A 12,138-nucleotide genomic window follows, 5' to 3' on the forward strand; every position below is an offset into this window, starting at 1 on the left:
TGGATTTTACCTTGACCTGAAATGAGTTCGAATGGGTTCTGATCCTGTTGTGCATTGTGAGAAATTTGATGAGCTCATTGTCCTTTGAGAAGTGTCATCAAAGTTTGCCTTTGACTAACAGTTAATTCAACTCTTGTGGTTTCACTCTCTTCCAATTGACTAATAGAGTGGTTGCTGCCACTGATTTAATCACTTTTCTCTTCAGCAGCTGTGAAATTTATGTTTGTTTGTTGCTTCTGTTTTAGGTGCGGAAGCAAGTTGTGTTTCTTGTAACAAGTATCCACAATGTGCCCCCATTCTGCCACAATAAGTACACTACATTTTGGATCCTCTGCCTCTACCTCTAGTATTTGCTCTTCCACCTCGATTTCTTTCTCTTTCTCTACCTCTTCCAGCACCGTCCACATAGTTGATTTGTGCATTTTGAAGCAGAGCTTTGTAATCACTAGGATCCACAATGCCAAACTGCCTTTTTTGTTGTGTAAGCAACGAGAATGCAGTGTTCACATCTGGCAGAGGATTCATCAGCAGTATGTTTGATCTTTACATTCAAGAATTGTTCATTCAATCCTCGTAAGAGTCGCACAGTGTAACTCTCATCTCTATATTTCCTCATTTTGGCCAGGCCACATTCGCATGTCTCGGAGCACATGGCACAATCAGAAACTGGCCTGAAGCCACTAAGTTGCTCCCATATTGATTTCAACTTGGTGAAATATGCTGTTACAGTAAGTTCCCCTTGTTTCATTTGATACATTTCTTCTTCTAACTCAGCCAGTCTAAATCTATCCCCCTGGTAATATATGTGCTTAAGGTCCTTCCATAAATCCGAAGCAATGTTATTCCATATCACACTCGCAGAAATTTCAACACTAAGTGAACGATTTATCCACGAAACCACTAAAGTGTTACATCTCTCCCAAGATTCATACAATGCATCATTCGGTTCTGGTTTTCTTATTGATCCATCTATAAACTGCAATTTATTTTTCAACTTCAAAGCTAACAGCATCTCTCTACTTTAACTATGGTAATTACTGGCATTCAAAGTAACCGAGATCAAAGGCGTTCCAGGACTCTCACCTGGATGTATGAAATACGGACTCACGGGATCAGTAATCGGACTCGCACTAGCTCTTGAGATCTGAGCTTGCAGTGTAGAGAGTTGATTCGCAATTCGCGAGTTGATGAACATCCATCAATCCAGGCAGCAGTGGATTTAAGGATCTATCAGTTGGATCTCGGCCGGCGTCAGTCATTGTTCACCGCGATTTCCACCTTTCGATCGAGATCAAGAACGTCGGGAGATTGAAGACAAAGAATGTTGGAGAATTGATTCAGAGATTGATCGATGAACTCGCAGAGGCGAATTCAGAACTTTCTCTCCTAAACTTGTTGATCGAAAAATATCACCTCATCCACGCTCACCACATCATGTGAAAACGTGCGTAGAGGTGATGAGCTCTCATCAATCTCTGTTGAGTGAGTTCCAGAGAAAAGGCATGAATAGAGATGAGAAGTTAAAGAATTAGAAAGAAAGAGAGAGGAGGAGCGAAGAACTGAGATGAAGAAAGAGAGAATGGAAAGAGGGTTTTTGAATGTGGAATCGGGGAAAATAAATTAAGCAGGGGAAAAAGAACCGAACCACTGCAGTTAGTTACATTGTGTGAATATATACATGTCCAGCCAATTAACAATTCCCTCAACTAACTTAATCAACTTGTCAAAAATGTCTAAGAGCTAACTAACTAATTACTTTCATTACTAACTAATGCATGTACATGCTAACCAATTAAATCAGTAAGTTCCTAACTAACTTGAATGTATGCTAAATGAGTGAATCAAGTCACATTCAATTATAAATTATAATTTTATAATTAATTTATTATAGGCCTTTGATAATATTGTATATATAAAATTCAAAATAATGTTATATGGAAAATTCGAAATTCTCCAACAAAACGAAACTGGCTACTGAACCTTTCACTCCACCATAATAACTAAAATTTAGTAATACTTAAAAGTTACTAACTAAATTATCAATATGTTACATATAAATAAGAAATCAGTCACGTACTGCATGTAGAAATATATATTTGATATTTTATAATTTTTTTATGATACTATTATGAATAAATTTGATTATTAATTTATCACCAATTTAATTATTTTATTATAGAAAATTTAATTATTTTAATAATTAATTATTTAAATAAAAAAATGTGAATCAGCATATATAAATATACACAAATATATAGTAATTGATTTTAATATATGTATAATATTTTTGCTAAACAATACCTAAAATTCGCAACCATTATTTACATTTAATTAGTAACATGATTTTTACAAGTTTGATTATATCTTTCAGTGGAAAGTTTAAACAATATTCTCTAATTATATTAATCGATTCCTTTCTTTTTGGTAAAAGCAAGATCAAGTTGATCATTATCATATGATAGACGTCATGCATGACAGATAGTTTTATTAATTGAACAAAGTAATTTATGTTTTTGTTTTTGGAGTGTTATTATGTTCAATTGTTCATATGACGTGTTAAAGAATATCAAACATTGTTTATTCTTATCTCTGCAAAGTTAAAAGCATATAATAATCTTTAATTTTGTTAATTAATAGTCACAAACACTAAATTCTATTTGCTTGAGGTACCTTTCTCCAACCTAATCCTTCACTACTAATTTGGGTTAGGAAATTAGCAAAATATAATCAATTTAGATTGGTTGAGTGGTATTCATTTGTCCACATAAATAAGTGTCGGAAGTTCAAATCCTATTTTGTGCATGCAGCAAACGATTGATCAGTGACAAATCCTTAAATGAAGCTCATGTATATCTACAACAAATTAATTTTTAATTTGTTGAATTAAAATATACCATAGACAAAAAAAAAAAAAAAACTCAGCAAAGCATTTTTCAAGTAGTGTGAATAATGCGATCTTTTTTTGTTGGGTTTAAAGAGAAAATTATTACTAAATGTTAAATATTTAAATGGTTAAGGTAATATTACACGTTCAAATTTTTTTATGAATTAAAGTTAACCAAGTCAAATAATAATACTTAAAATAATATTAGTCATAACTAGTTTTTTGTTATATTAGATCAATTTAGTTGAATTTGATTAATAAAAAAGATTGGATGTGTGATATTATTTTTAATATATGCTTTCATTTTCTTTAAAAAAAAAGCTTAAATACAGTACAAATAAAATACTACATTTGATTCACATTAACATAATATTATGGGACTTGTAAAAGATGAATTGGTGACATGTGATGAATGTGTGAACTGGTGAAAGAGAGTTAGGGAAAAAAAATACCAAAATTAAGAAACTAATTAAAGGAGAAAAAACTAATTAATTAAACTTCAATATTCATTTATTCAACTTATTAATTACAATGGCTAATTCTATATTTATACTATTTCTAGTAAAACCTAATTTTTTTTTCTATTAATAAGGCTAATTCCACTGTTAAATTTAAGTTGATTTTGGGTTATATAAATGATGACAAATATTTATTGGGTTAAAGCCCAAATATATTTAATTGTGTGCTAAATAATACAAGCCCAATCAAATGTTGCTTCAGCCCATTCCAGTAAGGCTTCAGCAAATCAAAATATTACATCTCTAAGCTTTAAGCCCATCACAACAAATAGAAGGCAGCTCATTTGTTTTTTGGTGTTTTAAGTTAATGAACAAGCCCAATACTTCTCATAGTACCGTTCAGCAATTAAATGGTTATATATTTGCTAAAAGCAAGAAGAGAACAGTTGGATCTTGCAAGAACAGATGTGATTCTATGAAAGCAAGAAGGGCACAAGGATATCATTACTCTCCCAAGGATATTAATAGAGCAACACTCGGTTAGTGGGTGAGCAAAACACAAAAGTAATAGTAGCTAGAAAATGGAGCAAAATGAAAAAGGAGAGCATGCCAAGGAAGAAAAAAAAACAAAGGACAACAGAAGTAGTGGTCGAGCTCCTCATCCAGTAGAGGTAGTGGAGCATGATGAAGAAGGACTACATGCTAGCTGTCACAGCTCCAACGGGCAACAAAGACAAGGAAAAGGAAGAAGCTAAAATGAAGGCAAGTTGAAGATATTTAAGAGGCTTCATTCCATCATTTGAAAGCAAGAAAAAGAGAGCACACACTCTGAGCACTATCTCAAACATTGAGCTGAAATCTTTTTCTTCTACTCAAGCTTAATTTCTGATCTTTTTGTTATGGCTATCTTGTGTCATTTTCTGTTTTGAAAAAGGCTAATATTGATAGGTTGAAAAACCAAGAGAGAAAAGGCATGAGTGATGCAGAATAGCCACAGATTTCTGATGCATTGAGTTGTTGAACTAGGATTAGTTCAACTTTGCCAAGTTGGGTGAGTACTTGGTGGGTTTGAATTGTTTAGATTCTCCTTCCTAGTTGGGTCAGCACTATGGGAAGCTAAGTTTTGGTGTAGAAAGTTTAGGGGTAGATACTAGTTGAATTAGGAAGAAATTCAATTGTATTGATGTATGTAATCTGTGAATTTTAGTGAAAATTTCACTATGGTTTGTGGTGGAAACTGGACGTAGAATTCATTGCACAAAGAATCCGAACCAGGATACATGCTGGCCTTCATCTTCTCTTCCCTACTCTTTACTTATTCTACATACGAGATAAAATGAAATAATCTTCTGCAACTCGAGCTACTGCTGAAACAAAATTTAAAACTTTAATTTTTAAGCCAATTTGAATCAAACCCCTTCTCAAGTTCAACTAGAACCATCACCCACTTATACTAATTCTACTTTTTTTTTCTTCAAAAATCCAACTATATATCATTACAATCATTTATACTAATTTTAATACTTTTCTCTTCAAAAAGCGACAACTATACATCATTATATATAGCATTTTCAGTTTTTCACACAAAGAAATAAGAAAAGAAGTTCAATTTCAAGGTGATTAATCAGGATGTAAATAGGGATCCAAATCCCTCCCTAGTCTTTTTTTTCTTTGGATCTAAGCTCCGTTAGTTTATCAATATAATTGTTGTCACATTTTATTTAAATAAAATAGTTAAATATATTAAATTATTTAATAATTTTTAATTATTATTTTTACGTGACCAATTTAAATGGTATAGAACCATGATTTTGGTAGAAAGTGAAGCCTCTTTTCGTAATTTAAAACCCCGAATTCTTTGGAGTGGTGGTTTGTGGTTAACTACCAAAATCTTCAGCTTGGTTCGTTGCATATAAATTTGTAATTATATTATTACACTAGCAGGTTTGATTGTCTTCATATAAGGTTCTTCACTTCTTCAAATGGACGTTATTTTGCAAATGGTAGCATGGCCTACACTGCAGTTAATTAATTTGAACTATAGTCAAACCAAAGTTTTTATTGAAAAAAAATTAATTAAATTATTACTTCCTACAATACACATCATCCAACTAGGGTTAGAATATATTTTTAGGCTCTTTAAAAACTACTTAGTATCATACATTGAAGTGGTTTGAGTTTTATTTCTGAGTTTATTATTAGATAATAGATTACTGTATGTACAAAATGAAATTCAAATTTTCAACATTAAATAAATGAATGAACTAATCACTCGAATGATCTAGGTTGATTACACAAAAGTGCATGTTAAGATATATAAAAATAATATGGCTTTATATATTTTAATCCAAGTTATCATTTTAAACAATAAAAAATATCATTTTAATCCGATAAAAATGACGATTTATAACTACTATTTTAAAGAACACAAAACATCATTTTAACCTGGTTAAAACAGCGATTTCAAACTACCATTTTATCATAACTGAAAAACCGTCATTTTAACATAGTAACTATAACGGTTTTTAAAAAATTGCTGTAATTTATAGAATAGTACTTAAAATTTCATTATTTTTGGATATAATGGCGGTCAAAACCGCCGTAATTACCAAAAAACTATCGTAATAACGTTGAAAAAACGCCGTTTTTGGATATAATGGTGCCAAAACCGCCATAATTACCAAAAAGAACCGCCAGTAATAACCTTGATCTGTTGTGGTGCAATAAGCTCTTGGTTAAGTAAATAACAGACAACAAATACACATATCATATAGTATGATTTTCTTACCTTACTAGGGTATGCATATAGATAGTGTGATAATGAACACAACATTGATCTTCATATATCTTACAATGCCATTGACAACAACATTATTAGATTCCTCTACATAACTAAAATTTGATCAAATATCAAAGTGTTAATAACCCATTTCAACTATATTACATTCCAAATATTTTTCATCAGAAACTTCACTATCTGATCATCAACAAGTGCTGCTTCTGCTATATCTTGAGCGAGATTTCTGTCTCTCCAACCTTGCTTCTAGAAGTTTTGCTATCAATGTGTTCTCCTTTACCCCCTTAGGAAATTTAATCGGCAACTCGGAATCCGAAACAATCAATTTCGATTTCAACAGTTCCACAAGATTGTTATCAACATTGAGTGCAGCACAAGAATCTTCTTTGCAAATACTCTCATCAGGGTGAATCTTAGCACCATTTTCTGATGACAATGGACTGTTTCCGGCCGGGTTAGAAGACCGGCGACTCGAGTTCATCTTAAGGGTCCAAGAGGGTTTATTATCACTCGCTTGTGCAACATCTATGGCCTCATCATTCATCAGTAGCCCTGTTTTGTTGCTGTCCTGCATTTTGGAGCCAAGTTTGCCAACTTCTTCTTTTCCATTCGCGCTTTTCGGCTCGAAAAATTTGGTATCAGTGGAATCTTCCTTAAGTGGAAAGGAATCCAATGACTGTTGCTGACAAGGGTAAATTTCCCTGAGTTCCTTGGGGGAGGAGTAACCGAATTTTTTAAACTCAATGGATCGTTTCGCGTGAAGAAACGTCTCAATATCGAATCCTAACTTGTCAACAATTGAATTCCTCTCCATGAGATCATTGCTGGATTCAGATAGCTTCATTTGCATTCGCTCGTCGAGCCAAGCTTCCGAAATATGAAGTATTAGCCTATCAAGGCCTTTTTCATTCTCAGAACACTTCTCAGAATTCCACCTAAGAGAATACACTTCTTGTTCATAATCTCTTATTCCTTTGGCAAACTCATCACACAGATTCTCCAAAAGTATTCTAGCTTTTCGCTCTCGTTCGAGGTTTCTCAAACAACCGGCGAACGAAGACTTCACTTCACAAAGCTCCCTAGCTAGCTTGCGATGCAAGCTTTCTGAATGCTTTCTTAACCTCCTCTCATTGTCAAGCTCTTCCTCAACCGGTTTAACTGCCGTTTTGATTCTCTCGTGTACCTTGTCCTTCCTAACAAGTTTTTCGACCTTAATTCGCTTCATTAAGTCCTCTATTTCCTTCCTATTCATTTTCTTCTCTTGAAGTAACTCCTTCATCAGTGCTTCAGAGTGATACAGCTCTGTTTTCAAGGCTTTCATGACTGATACATTCGATGCGTGCTGTTCTTCGAAACTCCAGATTCTCTTCAGTATCTTGACTAACTCTTTGGATGTTGTAACATTGTAACTCGACTCTCCGATCATACCTTTGAAATCAGTTGAATTCGAGCGAGTTAATGAAGGATCATATGGTGCTGCCTGTTTTAAGAAAACAGAAAATGATCATTGAAGATAATAAATGCATCATCATCAAGAATTCTGAAGCCTAAAATGCTTCCAAATCCATCATATCTTAATCTTGCTAAGAAATTTTTTATGCTTAATTGAAGAATGAAAATGTGAAAGAGAAATTATGTAGATTCAAAAGGGGAAAACATATGCTTACTTCCATTTCAACACATCCATCACTTTCAACTGATCTATGCTGCTGAACAAATGTTGATGCAACATGCCTTTTCACAGATGATTTCTGCGAATAAGGAACCGGAAAACGGTCGTATTAATCGCACACGCAGACACATAAATATTGCTAAAGCAGAGATAGTTCTCCATCCAAAGAAGATTCTAGACTAGTTTGTATCATATCCTCACTAGAAATTGCATATATAACACAATGAAGGGATAATACTTTTGATGTTAAGGTTAAGAAAAATAGTAATTGAAGCAAAACAATGATGGATTTAGAAAATTGAAAGCAACATCACAGTTGAAATCAATTTAGATAACAAAAAAACAGTTAAGAAGACAAGAAAACCATGCTTTAAACTTTAAACCATAATTAAGAATCCTCTAGTGCTAAAAATTGTTTGTTTTTCCACTTCTAAAACACTTAATCGCCTACCGAAAACTCGAACTATGGACCTCTGGTTACTAGTAATTGACATATACAAACAAAATCCAGTTACCAACTTCAAAACTGAAACTGAAATTTTCCTTTATAAGAAGGCATAGGAAAATGAATATGACAAAAACAATTTGGAGAAAGTTATCATAACTCATAAGTTATAGGGAAAAAACAAAAAAACAAAAAAGTTCAAGGCATATATATGTGCATGTCATAGACCAAAAAGGTTAGTTGGGTCACCACAACCACCAAAACCATATCAAAGGGAGCAAAATCTGGTGAGTGTGGGGAACATAATATACATTTCTGTGTAACAAAGTAAAGCTAGAAAGATTCATGGCACTCTACAATGACTAAATCGAGATTTTACATAAAATCAAAAACATTATTTGAATTCTAAAATACAATCAAATAGAAATTTTCAAAATCATTTTGTTAGAGTATAATTAGGGTCAACATGGGAATAGGTAAGGAGCGAATGACAGTGGTGTTTGATTTATTAGACTCAAAAAGACACAAGACAGATAGGCTAATCGATAAGGTGAAAAAGTATCATAGGAGTAACAAAAGACAACCATGACTCCCAAGATTTTAAGAATTAAATCGAGATTTATGCTGTCTTAAAGTATGACTAACAAGTATACCTTATAGCCTAGTGAAAGTGTAATTTTATCCAACATAGATACTAATTTGCTATGATTCATGTTGAAATCAAAATATAACAAAGCATATGAAGTTGGCAAACATAGTATAGTACAACTATACATAGTGATCAATGGCTAAAATTACTAGAACACGGAAATATCAATTTGCATTATCATTTTCAACTATAATTTATACAAAAGATATTTTAGTATTCCAATAGTTTTAGCCGTTGATCTCAATTGTAAATTCTGTACACAATAATCAACGGCTAAAACTACTGGAACACCAAAATATCAATTTACATTATCATTTTCAACTATAGTTTAAACAAAAGATAGAAACTATTTCAAGTATTGGAGTGGTTTTAGTGGTTAATCTCAATCATAAAATCTAAAATTAATCCCTAAAATTACTGGAACACCAAAAGATAAACCTGGTCAAAAGGGGTATCTGGAGGCTGAGCCAGCTGTCTAATGCGGCTGCGGCGGCGGCGATGGCGGCGGCGGCGGATCCTGATGGAAGCAGGGCTGTTCATTCTGGAAACCTGAGTTTGTTGTTGGTTGTAGGATTGAATTTTCCAAAGGCTAGCACAAAGTTGTCTTGAAGAAAGAGATGAATGTTGAAGATGATGATGAAAAGCATTAGCATTTGGATTGTTTTTTGATGGAGATTGTGATGATGGAAGCTCCTCCTCAAGTCTCCATGAAGGTGGTGGTGTAGTACAACAAGTTCCACCACCACCCTTTAACAGAAAACTTCTATTTTCTCTCAACTTTTCCACCATTGAAACTGATGATGAAACCTTCTGTTCTCTCTTATTCTCACTACCTTTTTCTTCTTCTTCTTCTGCTTCTGTTCTTCTTTGTCTCTCCATAACACACACTCTCTCTCACTACTCTTTTTAACGTTCAAGTTTCAAAGTTGGTTGCTTTTTTCTCTTTGAAGTTGTTACACGTTGCTTCTTTCATTTCTTTTCATTCAGACATGACAGTGTCATGGTTTGTTCAGTGCTCAAAGAACAAGTTTCCTCAGCTTTCACAGTTGACTACATTACAGAAATAATAATTTATATATATTTTTTAGAGTTTAATTTTAATATATTAAAATTTCAAAACATTTTTTATCATTCTATATATGGCATTTTTTTCTTTGAATGGCTATTTATATAATAAAAAATAATTATTTTTATTTTTGTAACATTATATAATTAATATCCGTGTAAAATTATTTTATATTAAATTATATTAAACTAAATTATTTTTTAATAAATAGTCAAAATGATATCTAAAAATATAATTACAAGTTAGACAATTTTTTTATACTAGATAAACAATTTGATTTAGTACTAATTTAATAAAGGATTTATTTTTTTTATAATTATTTCTACTAAAATATGTTTCGTAATTAGATTTACATATAAAATTATTTTATAAATTATTAAAATAATATTAAAAATGCAATTATAATATAAGTTAGATAGGTTTTTTTATTAGATAAATAATCTGACTTGGTACTAATTTAAAGAATTTAATTTTTTGAAAATAAAATTAACATATACAAAATATACATGAATTTTTTGAAAATTATTTTGACTTTTATCTAAATTTTTTATTCATAAATTATAAATATATTATTACAGGATAACAAATATTAGGCAGTGATAGAGTGTTGTGTTCCCAAAATCTGAACCAACTAAACAGTTGGTTACTTCATTTTGTTGGGTCCACACTCATTCATACATGGCCAGCATCCTATGTTTGTTTTACTTTTGTCTCCTCCTACACCTTATCATCATCTCTTTGGATTTATTTGGGTTTTTTTTTTTTAGTTTCTCAAAACTTTATTATTTTAGTATCTGATTGACTGATTCATTTTTTTAATTGAATTGGTGAAGTAATTTTTTTTTATTTTAACATGTTTAAAGAATTTTAAAAATATATTTAATATTTAATTTACATCAATTTTACACTAATGAAATATTTTTCAATTCTACTACTATATATTAGCTTTGTCTATAATAATAATTAATCAGAGATAAAAACAAACTAAATATTAGGACAAAAATGACAATTTTTTAATTAAAGATAATTTCAAAACATAATAAAACTAAAAGCAGTCATATAGTTAATTCATAAAGATAAGATTAAAAGTCACCTCAAACATTAAGAATAAAATTAATAAGAATTAAGAATTAAAAATATTGTTAAAAAAATAAGAGTAGTTAAAAAATGTACTAGCTAAAATAAGAGATTTTTTTTTTTACCTAAATACAAAGTAAACATGATACACTTCAATTTAATTATCTGCTAATTAATTATATTTGATGGATACTTTTTAACTAGTATAGATTTTATTCTCAGAAAAATAAAATCCATAATTAATGCATGTCAGAGGATAGCTATTAGATCATATTTAAAAGCAAGTCCTCATTGATGACCAATCAATTCTAGTAGCTGTTTTTGTTTATGATTGTATCTTATTTTATTTAATTTGTTTTTGGTGGTTTGTTTGTTTATGAATATTAATATGAACATTGTTAATTACTTTTCTTTTCTAGTGTTTGTCTCTAACAAAGAACCCAAAGAAAAAAAGGGAAAAGAGCCAAAAGTTATTATGCAATTTTTTAATTTGTCATTTTGTTTTCTTTCATGCTAAGCTATCCTAAGCTAATATTAATCATATAGTTCTAGCTATAGGGCCTTTGAATATTTGTTCAAAACTATGTATTATTATGCATGCAATTATGACACTAAGATATTTGACTCAGGGAATATTTAACCTTTAAGCATGCGGTTTCTGTAGATATTATTATTATTATTATTATTATTATTATTATTATTATTATTATTATTATTATTATTATTATTATTATTATTATTATTGATTAATGTGTGCTGTCCTATATCAATTATCAATGCTCAAGGTATAGGCATATAAATTAAGAAGGTCCACAAAATTAAACCACATAACTTTGTAATGCAACATGGTCCATATCATTATCCTTATGAAGACATAAACAAAGGGACAATAGTGTGGTCCACATTCCCCTATATATGGTATCCCAAGGAATTTATTCCCTTTGACAATTTCTCCAATTTACTATATTACAATATTTGGCTAGAATTTTGATTTAACTATTAAATTTTTATATTATAATTTTATATTAAATTAGACAATTTTACGACTTAAATTTAATTATAATTTTATATTTTTCTTGTTTAATTCACT

General features: G+C 30.9%; 1 protein-coding gene across 2 annotated transcripts; it reads right to left on the bottom strand.

Moving 5' to 3' along the window:
* Positions 1-6,111: 6,111 nt before the first annotated feature.
* Positions 6,112-10,044, bottom strand: LOC112726422 (uncharacterized protein At5g41620). 2 transcript variants are annotated; one of them, XM_025775803.2, is made up of 3 exons: positions 9,344-10,044; positions 7,807-7,890; positions 6,112-7,619 (listed from the first exon to the last, which is right to left on the bottom strand). In XM_025775803.2, the coding sequence occupies exons 1-3, from the start codon at positions 9,782-9,784 to the stop codon at positions 6,327-6,329; spliced, it is 1,818 nt and encodes a 605-aa protein (XP_025631588.1). In that variant the 5' UTR covers positions 9,785-10,044; the 3' UTR covers positions 6,112-6,326. The 2 variants fall into 2 exon arrangements, with proteins under 2 accessions (XP_025631588.1, XP_072064632.1); XM_072208531.1 differs by lacking the exon at positions 9,344-10,044 and adding an exon at positions 8,910-9,112.
* Between the last annotated feature and the right edge of the window lie 2,094 nt (positions 10,045-12,138).

Source organism: Arachis hypogaea, chromosome 12, assembly GCF_003086295.3.
Source record: "Arachis hypogaea cultivar Tifrunner chromosome 12, arahy.Tifrunner.gnm2.J5K5, whole genome shotgun sequence".
NCBI classification, from domain to species: Eukaryota; Viridiplantae; Streptophyta; class Magnoliopsida; order Fabales; family Fabaceae; genus Arachis; species Arachis hypogaea.

Coding starts and splice junctions, on each gene's coding strand:
- LOC112726422 (XM_025775803.2), bottom strand. CDS start 9,784: ATGGAGAGACAAAGAAGAACAGAAGCAGAAGAAGAAGAAGAAAAAGGT. Junction 7,891..9,343: donor CAGATACCCCTTTTGACCAG/GTTTATCTTTTG, acceptor CCTTATTCGCAG/AAATCATCTGTGAAAAGGCA. Junction 7,620..7,806: donor ATGGATGTGTTGAAATGGAA/GTAAGCATATGT, acceptor TTCTTAAAACAG/GCAGCACCATATGATCCTTC.